Source organism: Podarcis bocagei, assembly GCF_964188305.1.
Source record: "Podarcis bocagei genome assembly, chromosome: 5".
Taxonomy (NCBI): domain Eukaryota; kingdom Metazoa; phylum Chordata; class Lepidosauria; order Squamata; family Lacertidae; genus Podarcis; species Podarcis bocagei.
In genome coordinates, this window is record NC_138129.1 from 72,312,465 (window position 1) to 72,331,219 (window position 18,755).

Below are 18,755 nucleotides of genomic sequence, written 5' to 3' on the forward strand. Positions count from 1 at the left end.
CAGCACACATTTAAAACACTTAAATAGTCATGAGGTGGTTTTTGGGGGGAGGGGAGGGGGTTTCATTGGTACCTATAGACTATGCCTGCAATATCCACCCAACCCCTCTATAAAGGAACAGGGTCAAAGAAGGACGTAAAACCAACAAGGACTCACACGGCCACCTAGTACCCACCGCTTCCCTGGTCAGCAGGTCCCTTTATTATAAGGGAAAGGTGGCAACCCTAGACTAGCCATCCTTGTGATCTGGTAAACGCTGCTTGAAAATGCACCAACTGGTCACTTTCAGTCTGCAGCTGGTTTGAATGGGATTTCAGCAAAAGAAGCACCCCACAGAAAACACGCTGTGTGGCTCTGTCCTAGAAAACAGCACTATGTTCCGTGAGTTAAGCCGGCCCAGGGCTGCAGCCTAAATTTTCAGCAACAGTAAATTTAGTAACATTGCTCCGCTGGTTCCTTTTCTAACCCAAAGCCCAACCCTATCGAATCAAGACACTACATGCTGTTGCCCTTGACCCTCAGAAGAAAATTCCTGGTCCAACTGGGGACTAGGCCTTGCACATGGCTATCGGATCTGTCGCTGTAGGAACACTTCCTCGGCTGATTCTTAAGAAGGAAGGGAGTTCTAGGCCAAGGGGTGTCCAGAAAAAGGGGTGTGAATGCTGGGGTTACTCAGTGGTGGCCACCTTAAGTCTGTGGGCTCCCCCTAGTGCCAGTCAGTGCCTCAGACCGGGTTTGTAGATGGAGTTGGTCACCATTTCCCTCAGTCAGCTGCCCCTGCCAGTGTTTGCAGACTGAGGGGGATTTTGGCAGAAGGAGGAAGGCAGCATTTTACAGTATTAGTGAAGGGGGGACTATTTCAACAAAGAGGAAGCAGCCTAATTTTGCAAGCTTTGAGAGAGCTGCACCTCCTAGCCCTCTGTATTTGGTATCCCTAAATACATCAACCAACAGAACCCCCCCCCATCCATTTCCTTTTTACCTTTCGTTAAGGAAGCGTTTCCGTGTGCTGCACTGGTGCCGGCTCGCCAGAGCAGCTTCGTCACGCTGGCCACATGACCCGGAAGTGTCTTCGGACAGCGCTGGCTCCCGGCCTCTAGAGTGAGATGAGCGCACAACCCTAGAGTCGGACACGACTGGCCCGTACGGGCAGGAGTACCTTTACCTTTAAGGAAGCATTTGACATCTAAGATTGAAAGTGAGACTCAAGTCCTTAATTTTGCAACCGCAAAGCATCAATTCTGCCTGCTCCTTGGCGTGCAAGTTTGAAGAGCCAGCTCTATCCCAAAAAAATTATTTTAAAAAACAGATCTGCCTCCACTGTGGAAATGTAATATACTATTTCATAAAACAAAATACAAAATAAGGTGTGGCTATGTTGCAGTCAATCTGTTCTTGAAATATAGTGTTTTATTAAATGTCTCAATGGGTAGAAAATTATTGTTATTAAGGAGAACTGTGTGACAAAGGCCCCCTTGGGCTTATGTAACTTGTTTCATGGTTCTTAAGACCCTTGGCCCATATTTTGTTCCGTTCAGTAGAGTATCTTACTCTCAAACATTTTTTTCCTCTGGACAGATGGCCTTTTCCACTGTTGATGATAGCAAAGCTGAGATATATATCTACCTTATCAACAGGTTATAAAGTTACATGTAGCTGGGACTGACATCCCGTCTGTCCATATTATGAAGTCCCAAGGGGAACTAGATAAGCCTGGAGGGCTGCATTTTGACCCTGGGCCAGAGGTCCCCTCACCACTGCTTTAAGGTATCATAAGACTTGTCATTGTTTTTGCTACAGTAGGCTAATAGGCTACCCCCTCTGGCAAGATGTAAATATCCCTAGGGAAGGGCTGTTCATTCTGTAGTACACTAGCCTTGCATCAAAGGGTCCCAGGTCCGATCCTATCTCCAGGATTGGGAAATGCTTCTTTCTAAAAATCTGGAGGGCTATTGCTAGATGGAGCAATAGTCTGAGTGACTCGGTGTAATACACCCAGTGCCGGATTTACGTATAAGCTAAGCAAGCTATAGCTTAGGGCCCCACTCTCTTGGGGGCCCCCAAAAAAGTTAAAGGGGGGAAAAAACCTGGATGTGCATTTCCAAAATATAAGATAAAAAAATAAAAATAAAACCTACATACAGCAACAGTGTTTTGTGTTGTGTAGGCTCCTATGATGTAAGTAATGCTAGCCTGCTCCCTAAAATATCACTGGTTTGCTCATTTCTATATCAATTACTTTGATAAAATACATATTTTGTTATGTGCAAATGGCTTTTGATACCTCTTAGGTCCATAAATTACCATACTGTATAGCATATATTCAACACAAAAAACAGCGACAATTTGTTGTTGACAAAGGACAGCTGGACATATAAAGGGCCCCATTACCTTCAGTAGCTTAGGGCCTCATCAAACCAAAATCCGTCCCTGAATACACCACCTTATCTTCCTAAGCAATTCCTTGATTTGTTCTTCAGCTTAGCTGATAAAAAGAAACTGAAATGTTACACAAAAGGTAAAATAAAACTTGTCTGATTTTCCAGAGTTAATATAATTTTTATAGGTAAAGGCCTTACATATATAAGGCCAGTCCCTGTGTGATGAAAAAAGCTAAGCATTATCAACTATGCACTTTGACCTAAGCTGTGAACATGGGTAGTCAATTATTAACCAGAACAGTCTCTTGCCCCTCTCCCATGTCAAATCATTGATCTAACAGTTCTCTCGATGTTGGCAGCTCAGGATATGGCTCATGGTTTTATGTGCATCTTCCCCTTGCATTTTATTTACACTGACCAACAGTTTTCTGTCCTTTGCTTTCTTAGGGTACGTATTTTCAAAAGAGAGAAGTTTTTCCTGCAGCTATGAAAAGGAACAGCAGTCAGAATACTTTAGTCAGAGTTGATTGTGCACAGTATATTCTCGAGTAAAAATGGTACATTGAGAGAAAGGCACAGTGTACTTTGCTACGTCCCAATATGTTTGTACGTTCAGTTAGTTCTGCGTATGCCTATAAAGAAAACGGGTAACTTAACCCCATAGGAGTCGTGTTTCCAACTGTCCCCTACTTGTCCTTGGAAGCCCTGCAGGACCATGAGCAACCATGTAAAGGGTGTTTCTGGGACCAATGTGAAATTATAAAGCGCCTTTATTTTTGTTATTGGATGCTGGAATATTGTTTATGTAATCTTGTTATATTTAGAGTTCTGGAATGCTGTTTTTTTGTTTATTATATTTGCTATTGTGTTGCTTTGCTGCGTTACTAGGAAATGCTTTTTGTATTGTTTGGTGTTGAAATGTATTGTTTCTCTTTGCCCTTAGCCGCTTTGAGCAGGCTTATTTTTATGGGAAAGCGGCATACACATAGAATGAATGCACGAGCTGCCGAATGATCGCCAGGATTATAGGAGTCTTTGGACTTCCATCTTTGCTTGGGGGAGCGAAGTTTTCGAGATCTAACTGAAAAAGAAAGTAGAGCAGCAACAGCACATCTCCTTGAAGAGCGACTTTAATGTCATGCTATCCTACTTCTTGAGACGGCTGTTGGAAGGAGGAGCTGGTGGTGGCATGTTGAGCTCATGTAGAAACTGTACCCCCAGGGTGCTTTCTGAAGTGGCTGGTCAGGAAGAGGTTGTCCTGAGGCCAGCTTGTGTATTGTGTCACAAGAGTGAGGGTACTCTGCCTTTTGACCTTGTCTAAGTCATCTCTAGGGACATGGGTGATGCTGTGGGTTAAACCACAGAGCCTAGGACTTGCCAATCAGAAGGTTGGCGGTTTGAATCCCTGCAACGGGGTGAGCTCCCGTTGCTCGGTCCCTGCTCCTGCCAACCTAGCAGTTCAAAAGCACGTCAAGTGCAGGTAGATAAATAGGTACCGCTCCGGCGGGAAGGTAAACGGTGTTTCTGTGCACTGCTCTGGTTCGCCAGAAGCGGCTTAGTCATGCTGGCCACATGACCCGGAAGTTGTACGCCGGCTCCCTCGGCCAATAAAGCGAGATGAGCGCCGCAACCCCAGAGTCGGTCACAACTGGACCTAATGGTCAGGGGTCCCTTTACCTTTACCTAGGTTATCTCTCAGTGGTGAAATCAGGCCAGGCGGTTGGTGAGCAGAGGAAATGTGTGTGATTTTTTTTTTTCTTGTATTGATTTTTTTTTCCTGCCATGGGCTCAGGTTGGCTCTTGTTATAGGGTACTGCTGGCCCCCTGTTGTAGTCAGAAAGGGATGGGTACATTGGAATTAGATTATGTGTTTGCATAGGCCAGAGGTGTCATGAGAATTAGAAATGCTATCGTGACGGTGGAGAACAGAGGAACACATGATGGGTTGAAAAGGATGTGCCTTTACAGGGGAAGGGAGGTTAGAAATGTTAGGGATATTCCCCTCGCTTTCTGCTTCTTCCCCCATTCTATGGGCTCTTCCTAGCGCCCATGGTACTATCGAAAGGTTTTGCTAAATAATCAATCAGTTACAGGATAAAAGAAACACAGGTGATATAAGGTACTTAAAACATTATTTATTAATGCTGAACAAAATATAAAGCAGGTATTTAATTTTATTTGTTGATAAAGATGCATTAGAATTGAAAAAAATAAAAACCAGATAATTAAAACTAATTATATCTGTATGTAAAAATGCATTAAAATTGAAAATAATGACAGCTAACAGGCAAACTAAACACTCTCCTTTAGTCACTTTGGTATCAAGGCTGCCCACATTGCTGCTGTTTGCTCTTGTGCTAAGGAGCCCCCGGAGTAGTTAAGGCAATCCGCGTTCCACATGCCAATACCCCTTAAGCCAAGTTTTTTCACATAGGCTGCCTTCAGAGAAATGCTCCTGGGATTGTCAAACCACACTTGATGAAAAACGCCATGTTCGTCCTACAAAACAGAGAAACAAAGAGAATGTGTTAATATGCCTCCTGCAAAGTAAGCTTGATGATGAGAGGTTTTTGCACTTGGATCCAAGAGAGCCGAACTCAAGTCTCTGCCAAATGCTCCTTTGCATATACTCAGACAAAACAACTTCTCTCGGCCTTTGAGAAATGGAGCTAATGGGCACATGCCTCAAAGTGTTACCATGAGGCAAAGCAAGAGGAAGCCCGTTGCAAATTTTAAACGCTATATAAAATGATTGGTTATTGACAACATGTTACGCAGAGCACTGGTTAATAATATGCCTGCTTACTGTTTATGTTTCCAATAATTATTTGCAAATTCTTCAAGTCTACTTTTCCCATTTATGAAGCCTTCAGTCAAGACATGGCAGGTACCCATTTCATCAGGAATATCCATGCTTGATTAATGCAACATGTTATATCTTCTGCTTTTAGAAAAAAATCAGAAACCAGATGGTGCAGAATACAGCAACTAGGTTGTTGAGAGATGCTAGTTGGTATTAGCATTTTCACCCCTATACTTAAAGAGATTCACTAGATCCAAGTTTGCTTCTGGGCACAATTTTAAAAAGTCATAAATGGTCTGGGATCAGGGTCCCTGAAATATTGCATCGTTCCAACAGTGTTTGCCCAGCAGCTTAAATCATCATTAGAGGCAACTGATTTCACTTGCAAAATTTAGATGGGTGGTGACCAATTAGAGGAACATTTCTCTAGTTATGCCTCAATTATAAAACTCCCTCCAACAGAGATCCGCTTGGTGCCTCCCGTTATCTTTCGTTTTCTAGGCAACATATGTCCTGTTGTTGGTTTTTTTTACTATATGGGGTCCGCCCCTATTTTTAGAAGATGGAAACCATGATAAGTTTGCCCAAGTTTCGTTTTGTATATCCATGCACATCCAAGTGGAGAGTTTGTGGGGTGAAGTGGCCTGGGAGAGGAATTTTTAAAAATGCATCTTGTAATCTGTCTTGCATTCAGATGTGGCTATTCCGGCTATGTCTGCATGATGCCTCCTACTCTCTCCATCTTAATCATAAATATGAGGGACAAAACAACCATCACCTACTTTTTCTCTTTCTCCAACTCACTCCCACCAGAGCTTTTAATTTGTTCAGCACGTTGCTCCCTGAAGAGTTCCGGCAAACTCAAAAGCATGTTCATCACTTTGTGACACTGGGGTTTTTTTCCTTAATGGATCAACACGGCTACTATCTGATTCTGGTGTACTTGTACAATTTATATTCTTATAAAAGAAATACATTTCAGAAAGCAAGTCTTTTAACAACTCACCTTGTATTCTAAGTATGGGGCTTCCTGTTCCTCATCCCACAGGATCCCGGAAATAGAAATGTTTACCAGATCCATGATTACTTTATACGGGCGCTGACGTCCTGCCGCGTCACTGCATGGAGCCCCTCGGAAAGGAACTTTTGCGATTGAACAAACATGGGCCTGAAGAAAGCAACTTCTGTTACACAGATGTGTTAAATCTCAAAAAAAGGGAACAGTCTATAATCCATGCCCCTGAATTAAACTTCAGATACAACAGCGAACAAAACATAGTTAGATGTTAGCTACTACCTTATTGTCTACTTTACTGTAAAAAATAAGTATTGCAAAAGCTTAGACAAAGAGCACTGCATCTCCAGTCTCAAAATGGGTTGAAAATATTTGGGACATTGTAACATTATCAGAACTTGTATTAGAAGAGAAAATAACATGCAAATAAGCAGGTTTTTATAAAGAACATTTGGCATTGCTATTGTTTTGAATAATGATTCTAAGGAAAACATATATCCGTATAATTTATTTATGTTATTGTAATATGAAAGTTATAATGTTATATATTATGTATCTCGGTAAGCATTTTAAATAATAAATAGAAGTTGTTTTAAATAATAAATATAATAAAGCAGCTATCTTTCTCTTACCTTAATTAAGCCTAGACAGGTATAATCATAGCCATACCATGGAACACCCATCACAATCTTCTTTGGATTAATGCCCATGTGAATGTATTTTTCATATTCTAATTAAATAACAAAAAAAAATAATATTATATCCAACCATCTGAAATTCAACTGGAACAATCATATATCAAATTTTCGCCTACCTCAGATCTCCATTTTTCAAGCCCCTCTCCCCCAATTTTTTTATTACTTGTTTTCTTCCTTGGGGGGAAGAAAGTGGGAACAAATTTCCATGGCTTCAACATTTTTGGAAATATTATATATTTGGTTCTTACCCATTATGGTGTGGTTATATGGAGCATTGGCTCTAGCTATGCATTCTGACCACACCTGACTCTGTTCATCGTAAGACATAACAAATACGAAATCACAAGACTCTGCAATCCCGGTGTAGTTGTAACATCGTTTGTCTATGCAATCTGGAGACCAGGCTACGTCAAAAGTCACCTGTGGGGGGAAATAAAAACACACATCTATCTCTAAATGGATATTCTTAGTACATTATACACAATTTGCAATTCATTTCAACATTGCATATAGTGTGTTCTTCAACTTCGCTTTACTCAGGGTGAACCTATTAAAATTAAGGCCCTAACTCATGTTTATTAATTTCATGGGGTCTGGTCTACTCTAAGTAAAACTCAGCTGAATACCATCCATTCCTGTTAATTGCTTGGAATGTTTGGGACACAACCACAGCATCATCTGTGTAAACTTGGCAACAAGGTATAAGATTCTAAAATTGTTTATTTTAAAGTTATTGTGACATTTTATATTGGATCAGATTGTTATCATTAATGTTTGATGTTTTAATATGTGTTGGAAGCCGTCCAGAGTGGCTGGGGCAACCCAGCCAGATGGGCAGGGTATAAATAATAAATTTATTTATTCATTATTATTATTATTATTATTATTATTATTATTATTATTATTCCTGGCCTATTACTATTTTTTTGTTGCTGGGCTGACACTTAATGGAATAGCTGTGCCTACTATCAATATCCAATACCAAAATCTGTGCTCACAACAGTAAATGGTGTAAAAAAAAAGAAGAGTGTTTAATGTCATGCACTGAGATGAATCAATGGAATTTGGCTGATGTGGAACTGAATTCATATTTGTGTAAGAGTAATCTCTGCTTTATTTTTTTACCTGTGATCCTGGAATTTCTCTGTGAAAAGCTTCTGTTGTTTCTTTAACCAAATCTGTTAACGCATAGTATTCAGGTGAAGACTTTGCAACCTCCTGTTCAATGTCTATATTGATTCCATCCAGATGCTGTCTTTTGGCCAGATCCACTTTTTCTTTTATCCAGGCTCCTCTGACAGCAGGGTCAACAATTGACTTCACAGATATGTCTCCTAAATAAGAAAATGTGATTAAGTGCCAGGCTTGAATTGCTAGAAGGGACAAGAAACATTTTAGACTACCGTGCTATTAAATATCACTCAATATATAGCAGTATATTCCACTTAACTCAAGGGGGCTTACTTTGTGATAGGCTATGTTTAGGATTGGAGCCCTAATCCCTTACTTCATAACTATATCAATCTATCCACCCAGAGCTCTTTGTACACATCCTGGGGCAAAAAGCCTTCATCAGCAGATCAGGGTTTGTGTGAACACCTGCTGAAGTGGATTATGTGATAAGCAGTGGGCTATGGATATTAGCAAGAAGAGAGGGCCTGAACACCAATGTTCATAAAGGAAAGGAGAAAGCGAAAGAAGAAATGAAAAAAGCATTTAGAAACTGCTTCAGAAGTTGCTTAAGAACTAAATCTAGTCACAAGATATATTGCTGAACTTTTGTGAACGCACGTATATTGTTGTGCTAAACTTATTAAACTGTTGCTGACACCACTGGATTGGTTTGTTGATTTACTGCTGAATAAAACTGAGTTGTATCCTCCTCCTTTTGTGATCCAGATTCTTGTTCCCAATTACTTGATCTAGTTAACCCCAATATGTGCCAGAGCTTACACTAACAATTTACACTATGTAGTGGGGCCCAAGGAGTAAACTACATGTTACATAAACTACATGTTACATCCAGCACACTTTTTAAAAAAAAGTGTGCTTAATGCTACCACTTTTATTTTGAAGGAAAAGCAGTTGTATGGGTCCCTAGTCTCCTGGCTGGCATGTGCCTCTGAAGATGCTATTTGCAGTAAACAGCACCTCTGGAGCTGGCGACAAATAGCAGCCACAGGAGATTTCATGGCAGGAGATCTGTATGGGACCCTGATCTAGATTGGGAGTATGCTACCAGTTTGAAGATATGCAAGGGTGCTTCTTTCTCAAAATAAATGCAACACTGTTCTTTGGTGTGTGGGTGTGTGTTTAAAAAAAGCACGTTAAATGTAAATAGAAACAACATAGCTTCCAGACTTTACATCCAGACCATGGTTTTCTGGAGCGACACATTTGTGTTCTGGCCTGGCAGCATGTGCTCAAGCAGTTATATCCCCTTTTATCCTTGGCTGTCCACAGTATGACAACAGTACAGGATATTACATGAAGTCTCATGATCAATTACACAACCATTTAACAGAGCTTACATAGAAGTTTTCCTGAAACAATTGGAACTTTATCTTCTGGAGTAAATGAGTCTAGAACTAGGGATGATGGGAGGAGAATCATGCATGCTTTACACTTCTTAGTATGCATGAATCTAAAGCCAGCAAATTTCAAAAGAGAGCGCCCCCCCCCCCCAAAGACAAACTGATCGGTCCATCATCCCTTTGTGCTTGAAGCAGCTTAACATAATGGAGATTGCTAGTGTGTCCTGAGACTGGTGGTGCAAGTTGACAGTGCAAGCTTACTTTCACACAATCACAATATTCTCATATAATTATTAAGGTTGCGCTCCTGTGCACACTTAACAGGAGTAACTCAGTGGAGATTACGTATGACAAAACGCATACAAGATGCTGACGATACACCAGAATGTTCTCTGCAGAACGTACCTTTTAAAACAACTCTGGCTCCTCTTGAATGGGCGTAACACATAAGTTCAGGGTCGTATTTTCCGAAAATCGCCACTGTAGTAATATGTGACCAGTCATAAAATTTCCAGGCCTGCCCACCAATGTCAAATATAAAGACCTGCAGAGGCATAGCAAAAATTAAAAGAAAAAATAGTAAAAGTCTCTCTCTCCCCCTACAACAGCCAGATGTGCTAACTCTTGTTATTGGTGTCATTTAAATAGTTTATTTCTTCATTTGGTTATTACTTATTCAATATAGTTCTATCAATTGTTCAACAGAAATCCTCAAGGTGGCTTACAAAACTATAAGCACAAAAATATATGTATTTAAGCCCACCAACACTTAAGTTACATGATAATCAAAAATTAAAAGCCAGTGGCAACAGCAGCGACACAACTCAGCTAAACCTACTGAACACCATTAAATGGAGAAGTAAATAAAATAGTTTGCACCCAGTGCCTGAAAACTCTAAAGGCAGGTGCAACACAAAGAGATAAGGACCAGAAAAACACACGAAAGCCCTCATAGGTCATCAGTGTAGCTCCCACAATAGGCTCTCATAGTCAAATGCTAGTAGTGTTCCTAATTCATGAAGTAGATTGTCAAAAAACGATGGCTCTAAAGAGACTTAATCTTTGTATGGATCAAATAAGATAGTTCGCTAAATTATGGGATCTCATGATAAACTTTTATCCTTTCAAATAAGTATTATCTTTAAAGAGATTAGCTAAAATTCAAGGTTTACTGACTAATGTGAAGCACAAAGATGGGTATCGTTAATTAAACCACTTCTAGGCAGCAACCCACAGAACACCTTGTAATATAAGTTGGTGAGGATTTTCCAGGGCTCAACCAATTATCCCTGGGAAGCAGGAGACAATACATTTGGGAGTTAACTTTCAGATAAGTAGGTGAGATGCACTTCCCATCTAATTTGAGCATTTTAACAATTAGAAGCATGCCTGAAGGGGCAGCGCACATTGGTTTCATTTCCTCAGATACGTATCTGCCTCAGACAAATTTTCTCAGTAAAAGGGACTATTACGGTTCAGCAGTGTTGTGGTAAAAACAGAGGATGTTCAAATGAAAAATAAATAAAACAGTCCTGTATACATTTCAACGGAGCACAAGATACACCCAAGCCCCTTGAAATCTATGCATCCAAACATGTTAAATTATGCAAAGGATTGCAATCTATGCACCACTCTGCGCAGCATTGCAACTTGGGACTCAGCTTATACAGCTGAAAATAAAATGTTTTAAATGTGTTGTAAAGTGCAATATATAGATGTGACACTAGGTGGTGACAGTGAGCTATGCCAAATTCAATGTATTTTTCAAAACGTTTTTAAAAAAAGCATTTTCAGAGCATTTTTTAAATATGTGTGTAGATTCCACCTTGGACACCTTAAAATAGGAGATGAGACAAATTCATGAAGGATAAGACTATCCATTGCCACTAGCCATGATGGCTATATATTATGCACAGCAGAGATAAGGAACCTTAGGCCCAGGAGCTAAATGTGACCCTCAATATCTTTCTATCTGGCCCTCAGTCCTCTGCCCAGGCCAGGCATATATATTCTCTTGTCGCTAGACCTACTTCATGCCTTCCACTGCTGCTTTAGCATAGGTGGAATGTGTCCTTGAGCTCTGATAATGCCTCCTGCTTACCTGCATAAAGAAATTGTGTGTAGGAAGCTCTTGACTTTCACATGGCCAGAACCACAACAGAAAACTGTTGTTTCCTTCGCTTCTCTTTTCCCACTGCATAGCCTCAGTTTTAACTCATTCTCCTAGTGTTTTGGCCACAGAGGGCAGTGCCAATCAGTTTTCAACAAGGGGAAGCCCAGAGTTACATATAAGCCCCCAAAGAATATTCAGGTTTTGTGCCTTCCTTGAGAGGACACCAGTGCCTTTAGAGACTGAATGAAAAGCAGAAATCCAACAGATAAAGCTTTCCGTGTGGTGCAGAAAACTTGCAGTTGCTGAATCTCTGCCTATGGAGAGGGCATGGCGGACTTAGCAAGCATTGCAGGATATGTATGGAAGCTTCAGCCCTCCAGATCAGTGTTTCTTGAAGTTGCATCTCCAGCTGTTTTTGGACTACAACTCCCATCAACCCTAGCTAGCAGGACCATTGGTCAGGGATAATGGGAAGTGTAGTCCAAAAACAGCTGGGGACCCAAGTTCGGGAAACCCTGGCCCAGGTGTTGCTGAACAACCTCCTCCCGTCGTCCCTAGCCATTGGCTATTCTTGCTGCGGATGGGATAGGAGTTTGTAGTTCAGCAACGTCTGGACAGCCTTCCTCACCACCCCTGACAGGAACAACCTTCCAAGTTACCACCACCTCCCGATCTCTCTCCCCACCCTCACCAACACCGTCGGGGATTGGCTGAGAGGAGCGTCACGTGCTCTCACCAGGCAACCGCGCCCTCCTCTCCTCTCCCCCTCCCGACGCCTAAGAGGCTGTTTGGCGCCTGCGCACCTCGAAGTCCCTGGCTCCAGAGATGGGGTTGCAAAGCGCGGGGTCCTCGCACGGGCACGCGCCGGAGCTCAGACGCAGGTGGGAGATGAGGAGGAGGAGGAGCGCGACCGGGAGGCGCGCGCCGGCGCCGCTTAGCAACCCCTCCATGTCTTCGTATCAGGTGCTTAAGCGGGGCGTGCTGCGTGCGCGAGTGCGTGCGCGCCGCGGCTGCTCCTCCTTTTTTGCCTCTGCCTCTTCGAGAATATATAATGCCTGGCTGAGGGCTGGCGTGGGGGAAGGTGGGAAGCTGGGCTCCGCCCAGAAATGGAGGGGGAGACGTTGAGGGAACCGTCTCTTGGCGGTTCTATGAGCGCCCCTTAGCGTCACCCGTCATGTTTCACCCTCAGGGATTGGCTGTGCCAGTTGCCTTAACGGTTCAGAGACAAAACTCAAGTGGAATAATAATACAAATAATAAAATAATAAATCCCTCAGGAGCTGCCTAATTTGGACACTTTAAAGACAGGAGTACCTGATCCTCTGCGCTCTGTATTCACTCTGTAAGCTTTCCCAAACTTTGAGGGGGGTGGTCGCACCACAACTCCTTGGCTCCATAAAAATAAAAATAATTATTATTTATTGCATTTATATACCGACCTATACCCAGAGGTCTCATGGGCGGTTCACAGAACAAAATAAATAAACAAAACCACAATTTATCGATGGATTGAATTTATATACTATCTTATACACCGCGGGTCTCAGGGTGGTTCACAAAATAAAACCAAGATGTAAAGCCACAAAGATACCTAATAAAAAATAAAAACAACAACCCAATAGCCCTCCCTCCACAGAAAAAAAAACACATTTTAAAAGGGCATAGGATGTAAATCAGATCAACCAATGGTCTGGTTAAAAAGGAACGTTTTTGCCTGGCACCCAAAGGTGCACAGTGAAGGCGCCAGGCGAACTTCCCTGGGAAGAGCATTCCACAGACGGGGAGCCATTGCAGAGGAGGTCCGTTCTCGTGATGCCACCCTCTGGGTTTCCCCAGCCAGTGGGGGTGGCTTCCAACCCATATAAAAACATAATAAAAACGTCAAACATAGACTCATCCCTGGTACCCACCAACCCTATAAAAACTGTTATTCGGAATGCAGGTTGCACAACCTGCTAAGGAAGATAGCAGCACCATAAAATTTGAGGCAGTAACAATTGCTTACGTTTATTGAGAATTTGATTTAAACTGTTCAGTTTGAATAATTGAAATTGCTGAGCATGATCCAGTGATAGCAGCTTTTCAAAGTTTGGTCGCCATTTACACCTCCAGCAGCCGCCTAGGTAATACCACCGGCCCCCAGGGGGTGGTACCACCCACTTGGGAACCACTGTCATAGAGATCCCAGGGCTTTGGGTTTTTTTGTTTTTTTAAGCATCATTTGTATGGCTAAAAGCCAAGTCACCTTGCTCCCAATTCTGAAATTGCTCAGCAGTAACGCCTGGCTGCTTATTTCTGGTATCGGTTGCAAGAGCCAATACTGAGGGTGTGTTTTGTGAATGTGTGTCATGGAATCTGGACTCGATGCAGTATGGTATTTCAAAAGACACAGAACAAGTGCAGCTGTGCTCTTTGAATCATGATGTTTTATTAAATGATTTAACACAAATAGATTTTTTAAAAATTATTATTGAAAATTACTGATAGTATTATGGTAGAAATGCATTGTTCTTCAGAGGAGAAAGTGATGCTACTTTTCCTGTTTGAAATAATTCCATTGCTCTGTCCATTAAATATATTGGCCTTGGAATGGAAACCATTTGAAGCTCTAATCTTCTGCCAAATAACACCAAGCTGTGCGTTGCAGGTATTCACAGGAACATGCTGTCTGAATCTCAGTTACAATTTTGATATCCTTGAGCTTCTGGTCAATGCCTATTTGCTCTTCCCCGTGGAATGGTAGCAGATTCTGGAACAAAAATGGGATGCTATTTGAATTTCAATTTCACCATGTGACTGTTTAAAAAGACTATGCATTTAGAATTCTACTTATTGAGCAGAACACTGATAAAGATTTCTCTCAAAGATTTATCACTGGATCGACAACAAACTCGAGTACAATGGACATAGCTTGCAGCCAAAGTAATGAACGATAAATTTCTGGGCATCATTTCAAGAGCAAAGTAACTTCAGTGAGACTTCACTTGATCAACCCCAGTGGACTGCATTCTGTACTGTAATACATAGCTCTCTGTTTTAATATGCTTTAGTGTGAGAGGGTGGTTTTTATTTACTTATTTATTTCCACTTTCAAACCCATATATATATATATATATATATATATATATATATATATTCATTTAACTGGGAAGAAAAAAATGGTTCTTGAAGAAATCTATCCTCTCATCCTTAGTCCTGACCCAGGTGCCTCTTCCTATTTCCTTAGTCCTCTGATGTAAGGGGAATGAGGAGCTTACCTGCCCAGGACTAATCAACAGTAGCTACAGACTTTTACCTATCCCCTCCAAACATCTGGAACAGGAAAGGGTGCAACCTGCTACAAGTATATTTCTGAGACTCCCAGGAACAGAATCATGTCAGTCCTCACAGGCTCATGAAATAAGGTAGTCAAACTAAAGCCCAAGCAAACTGTATCTTAAAGGCGACATATTCTGGGTAATATTGATGGATACTATTTCTCCCTCCGCATGGAATAAGGATTAAAATACTTCTTCACATACTTATGCTATGTCAAGATGTCATGTTCAGCTGCAAGTTGCTTTCTCATATCTTGAAACATTTGTATGTGAACATTTAGGCAAGCCACACTGAGAAAATACATGGAGTTTAAACTATATCTAAATTATAGCCTGGACTGTTTTCAGAAACCTGATTTTTGCTAAAGCTTCCAAACTGCAGCTGGAAATCTCGCATTACAAAATAAATTATGAAAACATGGGAAATTGATAACTTGCCTGTGTGGGTGGGTTATTCTGTTTTGTTTGTGCAAAATGTGTTGCAGCCTGACATGAAGACAGAATGGGGAAAGGTGTCTGCTTAAATTGAGCAGGGATTATGAGCTATACTAAAGAGTGGGACTCAACCAGTGTTCTGCAATGGGAAGCCCAACTACCTGACTACATCAATGCAATGCATGAGAGAAAGCCATAATGTGTGAAGTATGCAATTGTGTTTTAGAAGACACATACTTCCCAGAGTTGAAGGTTGTTCATATTTTTCTGCTGCTGCTATATGTCTTTAAAAGCACATGTTGGCTTTGGTGATTAGTAAAGTGGTCATCCTGAGTTCCTAAAAATTTTGTGAAGGGGTGGATGGAACCATGATTTGGAAATTAGTCACAGTCATGGAAATTTCTGGTTCCCTTTTTGGTGCCCCCCCCCCGAACTGTATTCTGTTAAAAGGTTGTGAAGAAGAAAATATGTGCATCAGTGCCCAGATATTCACATATTAATAGATAATTGCCTAACCTTTGGTACAGGATTCTGATGGAAGAATCCAAGACTGAGCAAAGCTCACAGCATTTTTGGCTTCATATCCACTGGGCATCTTATATTCCTGTTCATATTCAGCATCGTATCTTCCACACATTCCACAGGTTTTCCCAATCATTGATAAAGGTACTTGAATCTGCATAGGAACATGGTAAAAGTCAATGCACTTCTGGCTGCATATGTGTTTGTAAAAATCCAAGACATTGGTAGGATAGCAAATAAAAGTATACCATAAGCGTGCGTCCATCATAGAAGAGATTTTCAGTGCCAACTTCTGGAGCTTTTAGTGATAAGCCATTCTTCTCACGAGTGATAAGGATATCACCTGTAACCAGAAAACAGAATTACTTCCCCCTAAAAACTCTGGTGTAACATCTCAGTACAAATTGTCACCATTCTGATTTCTCTCTGTTTCAATTAAAGCATCAGATATGTGGAGCTAAAATCTTGCTGCTGCTTATGTGAAAGCTACCCAGCAAGTAAGAATTACTCTATACTGTGTTTGCAATATAAAAGGTTACCGGAATAAATAAAATAATGTTTAGGCCTAATTCCACGATCAACTGGTCCCAAAGGAAAAAACAGATATATACCAGACCATAGATATTGGAGATCAACACCTGCCAAAGTAGGGGCCCACTCTGGCTCCTTGAGAGGAACCATCTGCTCTCCTCCAAGTTGCCAATGGGAGGGACAGATGAAAAATTTGTGCTGGGTTGTATGGGCATGTGACAGTTTAGCTGTGGTAGTGGTAAGCCCTAGTACATGACTCTAAGGTCATCCTTTCAGTTGCTAACCACTGGGATACATAAGCCCCTTTACAATTTGCTATAGATAGTTCAAGTGAGTCAGGCAATTCAGGAGAAGTCAGAAAAGGCATGCTACCTTTGGAATTGGAAGTGAATGGGAGATTCTCTGGTGGAAATTCAGTACCGTTAATCCTCAGCTTTGCAAGTCCATTTGAAGAATACATGTCAACCTCCCTTCAAACAGAAAAAATCTGGTTTAATTAAGGCAATGATACATTTATGTCATACATACCAAGTGCATACCTTTTTTGACAACTTGTTCACATTGGACCAATGAACATTCTACTTTGTTATCAATCACTGGTGGTTAAGAATATTTTGTATGACAAATTCAAATATTTTTGGGGGAAAGTGTATCAATCTAGTGTGATTACCAGTATAACTAGTCTTTCTACTTGTCATATTACCAATATTCATTAACTATTTGGCTTCTCATAGTTTGATCAGGTTGACTTTTGTAGGGCAGCCATACGTCTGGAAAATCCTGGACATTGCCAGGATTTTGATCCCTAAATTGGTGTCCGGGCGGAATTTGTTATGTCCATTCTAAATGTCCAGGGGGTCGTAAGTGGGTCTTCTTGCCTATTTTCTTATAAGTAGACGGGAAAAAAAATTCTGGTGGTTTTGCAAAAAAGCTAAACAACCTTTCCCCCTAAAATAAATAAATAAATAAATAGGTCAACATTTTTTTTGTCCAGATTTTCACTTTCTGAAATATGGCAACCCTAACTTATAATGCTTTACTTACAGATTGACAAAGTCGATACGGGCCATTATCAGATCAGTTGACTGTTCTGCTTTCATTGCCCTCACCAGGAATTTCAGTTCCGGGCTACAGTCATGGACGAAGACATGGTAGCAGTTTGCAGGCATTATATAGCGAAAGCTAACATTGTTGAAAGTTGTGATAGTATCTTGTGATACTGAACAACGACCTAAAAAGCAAACGCTATCAGTAAGCATCTTCAAATGGTTAGAAATAATATTCTGATAAGAGATATTCTTCTGGCATATTTTATTACTGAGTTTTCAACCCAGAAAGTGATTCAGTAACTGGCATGGAGTTTGGAAGGTGTGCTGAGGACCAAATAAGATCTCTCAACCACCTGATAAGATGCTTCCAGGATTTGTGGTTTGTAGCCCTGGTGTAAACCAACTTTTGCTGGAACCAGGAGAGCAAAACGACGCTGGCTAACCTACTAACCTTTCAGATTTTCCACAAATGAGGATAGCGGATTAGAGATGAAACTCCAGGCGTGGGACTGCTTTGCTAAATCTTCTGCATGTTGGGCTACAGGGAGTGGAAGTGGTAGCCAGATGTCTGTGTCATAAAGTGTGACCTAAAAAAAAGGTAAGATGTATACATAATATCAGTGCTATTTTTCGAGAAAAAGATGTGCCGGAACTCACCATCAACGCCTCCCTTGTTGTCTTATAATGGCAATGGCGCCCACCTGAGAGGTGTCGCAATAGAGTTCCAGTGAGTTCTGGCTGAAAGAAAGGCCCTGCATAATATTTCTATTGCAAGGGGAAGCAACACAGGTGGTAGAAATGGTTAGAAAGTCATACTGGAAATATGTTAAGTAAAACAATTGGACTCAGTTAATGGGCAGTGTCTGTTCCAGGTTTGAGAGACCTCTGGGCTAACTGCTCTCTGAAAGGTCCTCTCCTCTGCTGGTGCTTCATGGTGGCTCTATCTGGTGACAGGGGTCGGCAGCAGCACTCTGAGCAGTTGGATCCAGCCACCATTTAAATTTCCCAGAATGCCACGACACTCCAGGGCATGGTAAGAAATTTAAATAGCAGCTAGACCCAGCTGCCTGGTGGTGGCTAAAGTGCCCATCTGGAAATGGGTTTTGTTTCTTAAGGGCTCCAAGGCAGATGTCCATGGTGAGTTGTGTCAGTGTGTTGGGTCCTCAGCAGCTGCCCAAGAACACCAGACACTAAGACCAGGTGCAGCAATGGCAAATGTTTCACCTGCTAAATTCCCACATCCTATATATATATTGGGACGCGGGTGGCACTGTGGGTTAAACCACAGAGCCTAGGACTTGCCGATCAGAAGGTCTGCGGTTCGAATCCCCGTGACGGGGTGAGCTCCCATTGCTCGG

The 18,755-nt window shown here is 41.5% G+C and overlaps 2 protein-coding genes across 4 annotated transcripts in view; both read right to left on the bottom strand.

Moving 5' to 3' along the window:
- Nucleotides 1-4,496: 4,496 nt before the first annotated feature.
- Nucleotides 4,497-12,584, bottom strand: LOC308587872 (di-N-acetylchitobiase-like). Of its 3 annotated transcripts, none has more exons than XM_081195771.1 (7): nt 12,348-12,584; nt 9,837-9,975; nt 8,023-8,231; nt 7,146-7,317; nt 6,832-6,929; nt 6,191-6,352; nt 4,497-4,880 (listed from the first exon to the last, which is right to left on the bottom strand). In XM_081195771.1, the coding sequence occupies exons 1-7, from the start codon at nt 12,492-12,494 to the stop codon at nt 4,692-4,694; spliced, it is 1,116 nt and encodes a 371-aa protein (XP_081051897.1). In that variant the 5' UTR covers nt 12,495-12,584; the 3' UTR covers nt 4,497-4,691. The 3 variants fall into 3 exon arrangements, with proteins under 3 accessions (XP_081051897.1, XP_081051899.1, XP_081051898.1); XM_081195773.1 differs by lacking the exon at nt 12,348-12,584 and adding an exon at nt 12,236-12,318; XM_081195772.1 differs by lacking the exon at nt 12,348-12,584 and adding an exon at nt 11,533-11,661.
- A 1,365-nt stretch (nt 12,585-13,949) lies between these two features.
- Nucleotides 13,950-18,755, bottom strand: part of LOC308587766 (vitellogenin-2-like) — a gene marked incomplete at its 5' end in the record, with an annotated part of 29,642 nt that continues 24,836 nt past the window's right edge. Inside the window, 6 exons of the mRNA XM_081195529.1 lie at nt 13,950-14,292; nt 15,812-15,971; nt 16,066-16,160; nt 16,721-16,818; nt 17,393-17,579; nt 17,849-17,984. Coding sequence (XP_081051655.1) covers nt 14,252-14,292; nt 15,812-15,971; nt 16,066-16,160; nt 16,721-16,818; nt 17,393-17,579; nt 17,849-17,984 — 717 coding nt within the window. The 3' untranslated portion in view covers nt 13,950-14,251. The remainder of the gene's footprint in view (nt 14,293-15,811; nt 15,972-16,065; nt 16,161-16,720; nt 16,819-17,392; nt 17,580-17,848; nt 17,985-18,755) is intronic.

What these genes read in the sequence shown, in the direction of transcription:
- LOC308587872 (XM_081195771.1), bottom strand. Translation starts at nt 12,494, where the DNA reads ATGGAGGGGTTGCTAAGCGGCGCCGGCGCGCGCCTCCCGGTCGCGCTC. An exon ending in CTGGAGCCAGGGACTTCGAG is followed by an intron (nt 9,976 to 12,347) that starts GTGCGCAGGCGC and finishes ATGCCTCTGCAG; the next exon opens with GTCTTTATATTTGACATTGG. An exon ending in CCTGTCTAGGCTTAATTAAG is followed by an intron (nt 6,353 to 6,831) that starts GTAAGAGAAAGA and finishes TGCTTTCTTCAG; the next exon opens with GCCCATGTTTGTTCAATCGC.